The sequence below is a fragment of the Mesocricetus auratus genome, unplaced genomic scaffold, assembly GCF_017639785.1.
Source record: "Mesocricetus auratus isolate SY011 unplaced genomic scaffold, BCM_Maur_2.0 Super-Scaffold_100676, whole genome shotgun sequence".
Lineage (NCBI taxonomy): Eukaryota > Metazoa > Chordata > Mammalia > Rodentia > Cricetidae > Mesocricetus > Mesocricetus auratus.
In genome coordinates this window covers 3,761,434-3,769,464 of record NW_024429266.1, presented here as the reverse complement: position 1 = coordinate 3,769,464, position 8,031 = coordinate 3,761,434, and the positions used below count along the sequence as shown (strand labels likewise).

Below are 8,031 nucleotides of genomic sequence, written 5' to 3'. Positions count from 1 at the left end.
AGCTGTTTTATACACTAACACATTTCTTCCCTTCTTGCAGCCTTTTCCCTAAGGGGGGGGACACCCCATCTTTTCACTCTGCTGACGTTAGAGTTCCAAACCATGGCTTCCTGTCTTCTGAGACCGGCAGACCACTGTCCTGTTAAATCTCTCTTCTGTCTCCTGACACTGGCCGTCTCTTCCCATAGCTGCCTAGGTCGTGGGCTCCAAGCTTCCTAAAGGACCCGGGGCCTCCAGACAGCTCCTGTTCCTCTACCCCACTCCCATCAGGCACTGCCCTTCCAGTGAGTCCCGAAGGCTTGCAGGCTGGAGAAATCCCCAGGCCACGTGCCCGCCTCTCCCCTGGCCCTCCAACCTCAGGGCGTACAGCATTTCCAGCCTGCCTACTTCATGGGTCTCCCGTTCCCTCCCCTTCCCGTGCCTTCCCTGGCAGAGTCCCAGACCCGCAGGGGCTTCAGGAACCTCCTGCAAACAGATGTTTTCACCCCAGAGGCACATCTGTCAGGCAAGCTGCAACACCTTCCGGGGTTTGAAGGGTGTCATACTGCCGTGCCCCTGGGCACCTAGAGCGAATACTCTAAAGTGATGATTCTCAGTGCCCATTTGCTGGCCTGCCAGACGGGGGTCTGTGAGAGAGCAGGCCTACTAGGGAACATTTTAGTTGAGTGCCATGGAAATGTTTGTAGTGGGTTTTTTTGTTTGTTTGTTTCATTTTGGTCTGACAGATTCCCACTCACCCGCGTGGAAACCCTCAAATTAAACAGACATGATGTGGTCTTTGTGAACCCCACACCTTTCTGTCAAAGGGCAGGCTGGCAGAAGAGTAAACCATTAATTGGGCTCCAGCAGGAGGGGGAGCCCCTCCCCCAGCCTCCCTGGCGCTCTGGGTTAATGATTCTGAGCTTGTTTTCCTCGCAGCTTGGCTGTCTCTAATCTCCCTCCTTTCTTAAGAATAACTTGACTCACTCCACCAGTCCCTCACGCCCGCCCGGGGTCAAGAGCCTTGTCTGGCGGCAGGAAATGGTTGGTGTGGGCAGGTCTTGAGCCAGCTTCCCGTTCCCAGCAGCAAGCCCTCAACCATGCCCACCACTCTCTTCCCCCTTAAAGCCGAAGCCGGCCGGCCTCCAAGGTGGCTTCGAGGGTTTGGCCCTGGAGGCCTGCAGCCTCACCCACTCAAGCTCTGAGAATTCGTTTCCTGGAGCTGGATACGGGGAAAATACTGCTTAGCCTTTCAAGTGTTTCATTAGTGGCTGGGGAGATGGGAAGCAGGGTCTGCAGCTCCAGGGGTTAGGTCTGTTCAAAGCTACAGTGCAGGCGGGGGGGGAGGCCTAAAGGGTGGTCTGGAGCCTTTGTAGATAAGGTCGGCCAGCAGCGAGGAGTCTACTACAGTTCAAAAACCAGCTCGAAGTTCCCAGTTACACCTGGTCTTCCCAGACCCCACAACCCTTTCTCCTCCTGTTAATCAACAGACAGCGCCCATTCCTCCAGCTTCCTGACAGGGCCTGGTGGCCAGCCCGGACTCCTCTCTTGTTCCTCAAGCGGGACTCTGCACAAGGAAGCAGTCGGTCGGGGTGACCCTGTCTGCCGAAAGTTCCACAGGGTGATGAAGTAACCATCTCCCTCAGACGTCTTTTTCTAACAACCACTCATGCCTTCTTGAATCTTAAGATTGCTACATAAGGGGAAAGATTCCAGATACGTTTCTGGAAACGGTACTACAATGCAGACATCTGAGGCACTAAAATTGTAAAATCAATCCCCAATGTACTCACTCTTTGAACACAGCCTGTACAGGTACTTGCCCCCAAATTTGACGGCCTGGGTTTCATTTCCCAGAATCCACATGGTGGAAGGAGAAAACCAGTCTCCAAGTGTTGTCCTCTGACCACAACATGCTGGCTATGGCATGTACACACACACACACACACACACACACACACACACACACACACACACACTCTCTCTCTCTGTCTCTCTCTCTCTCTCCCTCTCCCTCCCTCTCTCTCTCTCTCTCTCTCTCTCTCTCTCTCTCTCTCTCTCTCTCTCTCTCTCTCTCTCTCTCTCTTTCTCTCTCTCTCAACATCCCTGAAGGTCTTGAGTCCGTCTTGTCCACATGTCTGCTCTTCCTTCAACTTCTTGATTTTGAACTATCCTAAAAAGCAATGATACCCTATTCTCTGATTTGCTCCTTTTCAACATTATGAACAAAATTCACCTATGTTGCAGGTTACTTGGATACCCTACCTACTACAATAGTATAAGTTCTCACTTTGCTAATTTGTCTGTTTCCGGTGTTTGGACATTAAAGCGCTTTGCTAGGAATATCCTCACAGCTGTCTCTTGAAGCATACACACCTGACAGAAATGCACGTTACCGAGTTGCTAAGTCCAGACAGTCTTAAGAACCAGTCTGATGCCCTTTCCCATCCCTGACTAGATCCAGGGCCCTGATCCCTAGACAAGGAGAACACAGGTACAGCCCTGGGGTCCACTTCCAGGAGAGGGAGTCCTCATCCGGGTGCAGCCAGGAGTCTCTCGATGACGTCACAGAATTCACTATGAGGTCACTCCTGAACTTCTGGGTATGGATATACGGAGAGCCCTTCTCAGGTAGAATGGTTCTTTATTCAAACTGCAGTAAGAAAGCTGGAATCGACTCTAGGGGTTCGCCCTGGGCCCTGGGCCCTTTGCAGTTTTGGGCCCTGAGTTGTACTTTAATGAGCCTCAAAGGTCACTGTCTCCATGACCTCGGATGTCACAGAACCAATGATGTCCAGGCCCTGGCCATTCTCTGTCTCCATGATGGCCTCCACGTCGGTTGTCTCCAGGGTCTTGGCCACGATGTCCATGTCTTGGCCGCGCTGTGACGCCAGGCCTTTCGCAGCCAGGTTGGCCCTGATGTTCCTCAGGAACAAGCTGATTCTGCCCACCCTCTTGTTGGCAGACGCAGAGCTGCTGGTGGAGAGGGTCCTGCCTGATTTGTGGGAGCTCCGGGACTCCTTCGTGATGGGGACGTGGCTGACCCCTTTGTGCGACCTGCCATGCTTGCTGCCTCTAAGGGAGCCTTTTTCCTTCTTCTCGGCGGCGGCCCGAGTGGATCTGCGGCTGGCTGGCTTGCGGACCGCCTTGTCCCCCGCTGTCTTGCGGCGGCTTTCTCCTGTTCTCTGGCGACGGGAACTCCTGCTGCCAGCCCTGTCCTTTGCCCTCCGCTCCCTTCTTTCTCTCCTTTCTTTATTGGCTTCAGTGCTGCCCTCGGGGGCTCTCTGCTCTCCAGTCTGCCCATCGGTGTGGCTTTCGCTCAGGGCAAGGGCTGCTGGGGCTGGATCGGCTGCTGCTTCTCCAACAGACTTGCTGGTAGGTTCTATTCCTGCAATTGCCACAGTCAGGCTGTCTTTTCGGGAGAGGCTGGTGGATGTACTGGAAATATACTCCAGGGACCTGCTGGCTGTCCCTGCCAAGGCAGCCTTCATACTTTTCGGGGACATCTTGCCAGCGCTCGCAATGGCCAAATGGCTTTTGCTTCCTCTTGCACCCATGACGGCGCTCCCTGCTAAGGCTGCATTTTTCTGTCCAGGGCCCACAGACCTGGCTGCTGCCAAGCTCAAAGCACCCGCTAGGCCACCCACCGCCTCTGATGTTGTCCCTGCTGCTGGCTCTTTGGTGAGGTCTTTTGGTTTTGCTTTGGGGGTGGATGCGCTGGGCACAGGGGAGGATCTGTAAGAGTCATGATGGATTCCCTCGCCACCAGCAAAAGCAGCCGAGCTGACCCCGTTCACGTCCGTAGCCATGGGGAGGCTTCTCACACTGACCTGGTCTGGTTCCCCTTTTCCCTGGGGCTCGACGGCCGTCGCACTGTTCTTTTCTTCTTCCTCCAGCAGAGGCATGCACACCATGTCCTCTGCTGGGATGGCATAGGTGCTGCTGTTACTGTCCACAGGCGGTCTCAGCAGGTAGATCAGCTTCTCCCAATAGATAAAGAGGTCATCCCGGCCCTCGAGAGGGGGACACAGCTGCAGGTAGCAAGACCGGCCGGTAGCGAACTTGAGGCGTAGCTGCTGTTTCTCACGGTTGTGAACAGAGATCCTTACGAACTTCAAAGGCAGGAGCCTAGTGAGCTCCAAGGTCTTCCCAGCCTTGCGGTTTTTACCCTTGGTGGTCTGGCCGCGTCCGGGAAACTCTTCACAGCCGGGGGCTGGCCGGGCCAGCAGCATGACATCAGGGAGAGGGAGGATGGGGCTGGTGCACGCGATGCCCACGGTCACCATTCGGACACGGTTGTGCACATCGATCACTTCGCCCCGTTTGGTGATCTGGATGAAGTCACTCTCAAATATGGGTGCGTACTTGAAGATGTCGTACTCGCCTTTGTACAGCTGCCGTTGTAGTTTCCCCATGGTGGTGTTGAACATGCCAACTCCGGAGCCACTCTGGGCCGTGTAATACGGTAACAGAGACTCATTCTTCGCGGACATTTTGTGTCAGGAAGGGTGCGTACGCTGGCGAGGTGGGTTCCTGCGTCTTTCTTGGTCTCCACAGGTGAGGGGAGCAACAGTGCTCCTGGGTCACAGAGGCAGCGGCACTCACAGCGGGTCTCTCAACCCCACCCCACAGGCCCCCAGTTTGCCTCAGAGCCTCCCAGAGGCCTGGGCTGGGGGTGGGAGCACAGATGATTGACAAGGGGGTGCTGTTGGGTACCTGGACTCCAAGCCCAATCTCTCCAAGGGTGTAGAGATGCAGGGTAGACTCCAGGGAGGTTTTCTTCCGGGTGTGAGAACCCTCCGACCTCCGCTGGTGATTTTTTTTTGAAAGCCCCCTGTACGTCTACGACTGCAGCCCTAGTGGGAGAAGTGACCACTAGGGCCTGAAGCCCTGCACAGCCATACTTATCCCCCTCTCCCTTTGTGACCCGTCACTGGCACATCCCCCTTTGTCCCATCCTCCAGCTGCCCTGAAAGAGGACAGGGCTGGCCAAGATGAAGAGGTTTCCAGTGGGAAGCCGTATATGAGTGCTTCTTTCTCTAGCCCAAACTGAAAAGATTCGAAGCCTGTGGCAGCCCAAGGGGCAGGTGGATTTGAAGGGTTGGAGCTTTACGGTGCCGTTTTATTGGACAACCCCGAGTACCGGTCTTGGCGCTTCCATGAAAACCTCACTAAATGTTGATGGTGATCTTTTGTGGCGGCTCTGGCCCTCACCAGTTAAGGTAAAATTGATGGTTCCTGACGCTGTACTGTGTACAGCATGTCACACATTGCTGGAGGACCCGGCAAGGAGTGCTATTGCTACTGTTCTCATTTCATAGGGCAGAGAAACCGAATGCCAATCACCTGCATACGGCACTGTTTGAATCCAGGTCTCACTGATTCCAAAATCTCTGTTTTAAACCGCTATGGGACTTTGTCTCCTGAGGGAAGCTTGGGCCAGTCAAGCGTTTTCAAACCGATTTATTTTTGCTACATCATGGCACGTTGTATAGTCTCTCTCTCTCTCTCTCTCTCTCTCTTGTGTGTGTGTGTGTGTGTGTGTGTGTGTGCTCGCGCGCGATGGAAGACCGCTCTTTTAGACTGTGGGTGGGCTGAGGTAGGGGCACATCACTCAGTGGTATCTCCTTCAGTTTTGTTTTTTGTAGGGGAGCATTTAATCTCTAAGGACCCACTTTTCAACACCGTGCAATGCACGGTACAGAGGTAGAGGACAGGAAACAGGAGTCCTTGAATTCCAAGAGAGCATTCACCCCCCCCACCCCCGTTCTAACAGCCCTGCTTTTGGGGAGAGCTTTAGAAATCTGTTTACATTTGTCACCATGACTCTGCCTAATGCCACACCCACATAGCTAGCCAGACTCAGGACTTCCAAACCGTTGTCACTTGGACCCTTATTCCAGACATTCATTCCTTAAGGGCAAAGGTTACCTGCTGCTCTGTGGAAGCACACACACACCTGGCTGTTAACTGATAAGTGGATGAGCAAAATACAGATTCTCGAGCAATACACTGTTGCTCAGCCATGAGCAGGAACGGAATGTTGATTTGCGGGTGGACCTTGGCACTTGCCACGTGCTGGAGGTGGGACCTGGGGAGGGATTGCTCCAGGGGTGCCACTCGGTGGTGGCTACACAGCATCATGCGTGTGCCGAAAGTGTCCGAATGCTAAATATCATGATTTGTGTTTTTCCCAGTCACACACACCACACATGCACCCTTAGAACTCTTGTCTGAAACCTTGGTGGTTGCAAAGAGCGTAGTCTTCGATCTCAGGTAGACTGGGGGACTTTGAGAAGTTTTGGCGTCCCCTACTTTCTCACATGTGGACCGGAGCAGTGCTTTCAAGGATTGGGAACGTCTCCAAAGCCCCTGTGCTAAATAAGGCCCTAGGAGTCGCTGAGCTGCTGGGAGGGAGGGCCCTGTGGGAGGTCCTGTGTCTGGGGGACTTAAGGGAGATCACGGGACTCTGCTCTCACCTTGCCTTCCAGTCTTTGCTTCCTGGTCCTGAAGTGATTTTGGTTCACCATACACTCCCTACCAGGGCTTGCTGCATCCACACAGACCAGAGGCACAAGATGAATCAGTCATGGACTGACACTTCTAAACTGTGGACCAAACCCCCCCCCCAGTTTTTCATGCATGTGTGAGCGGTGTTTGCACAGGCTCATGCGGCAGCCCAAGGTCGGTTTTCTCAGATGCACCCAGATGGGGAGACACGGCGGCTCCGGCTAGCCTGCTTGCTCTGGGGGAATGCCCTGTGTCTGTCTTTCCCATCTGGAATCACAGGCAGGCCACCATGTCCACCTGGCGTCTACGTGGGTTGTGTGGCAAGAGCCCTAAACTGTCTTCGAGGCTCTGTTTTTTCTCTTTAAAAGTGCTTTATTGTATTCATTTAGTGTGTGTGTGTGTGTGTGTGTGTGTGATGGGGCAGGTTGGGGGCACGTGTACATCACAGTAACGTGGTCAGAGGGTAACTTGTAGGAGTTCAGTCTCTCGTGTGTGTGTGTGTGAGATGGGGCAGGTTGGGGGCACGTGTACATCACAGTAGCGTGGTCAGAGGGTAGTTCAGTCTCTCGTGTGTGTGTGTGTGTGAGATGGGGCAGGTTGGGGGCACGTGTACATCACAGTAGCATGGTCAGAGGGTAGTTCAGTCTCTCGTTGTGGGACTGGACTCAGGTCAGACTTGGCAGCCAGAGCCTTCACTCACTGAAGGCTTCTCCTTTTGTTTATCTCAGGTATTTTGTTTTAGTGACAGAAAGGTGGCAAACACAGGGGACACAATGTCCAGCCCCTTGTCCTAGTCAGTGAATGCTAGCCGTGATTAGCATTCACTCTCACCCATGCTTTGCAGTGCAGGGTGAATTGCTTCAAAAGTACACTCGATGTTTTTTGTTTGTTTTTTTTTTCGAGACAGGGTTTCTCTATTGTTTTGGAGGCTGTCCTGGAACTCACTCTGTAGACCAGGCTGGCCTCAAACTCACAGAGATCTGCCTGCCTCTGCCTCCCAAGTGCTGGGATTAAAGGCGTGTACCACCAACGTCCCGGCTACACTCGATGTTTTGAGACAAGATCTCACCACATAGCCCCTGGCTGGCCTGGACCTCACTGTGTAAACCAGGCTAGCCGTGACCAGAGACCCACCAGGCTGGTACCACCTAGCTTGACCCCAATGTTTGATGAGACCAGAGGCTTCTGGAGTCTAGAGTCACAACCACCCAGAAGAATGAACGCTCAGTGTGTAAAGCCTGCTTACTTCCAGGCAGATCCAGACCCAAAGACAGCAGCACCGGAACTCAGAAGAGACATTCCAGACAGGCTACAGCGTCAATCATGGGCTCTTTCTAAGCTCTCTGGCACCTGAGAAGGGGGTGGGTGTTGGATAAAGTGGGAAATGGCGTCTTTGCCTCTTCACAGAATGTGTAAGGATGACTCTAGATCTCAGGTCCTGAGCCAGAGCTTTCAAGCCTTTTACTCTGAAGCAGGTGTTGGGACAGATCAGATCCCAGGACAACACAAGAGACAGAGGAACCCAGGGAGGAAGAGAGGCTC

At 53.6% G+C, this 8,031-nt stretch overlaps 1 protein-coding gene across 1 annotated transcript; it reads right to left on the bottom strand.

The window, feature by feature from the left end:
- Positions 1-2,606: 2,606 nt before the first annotated feature.
- Positions 2,607-4,868, bottom strand: Fam71a (family with sequence similarity 71 member A). The gene has a single exon (XM_005082876.3). The coding sequence runs from the start codon at positions 4,470-4,472 to the stop codon at positions 2,715-2,717; it is 1,758 nt and encodes a 585-aa protein (XP_005082933.1). The 5' UTR covers positions 4,473-4,868; the 3' UTR covers positions 2,607-2,714.
- Between the last annotated feature and the right edge of the window lie 3,163 nt (positions 4,869-8,031).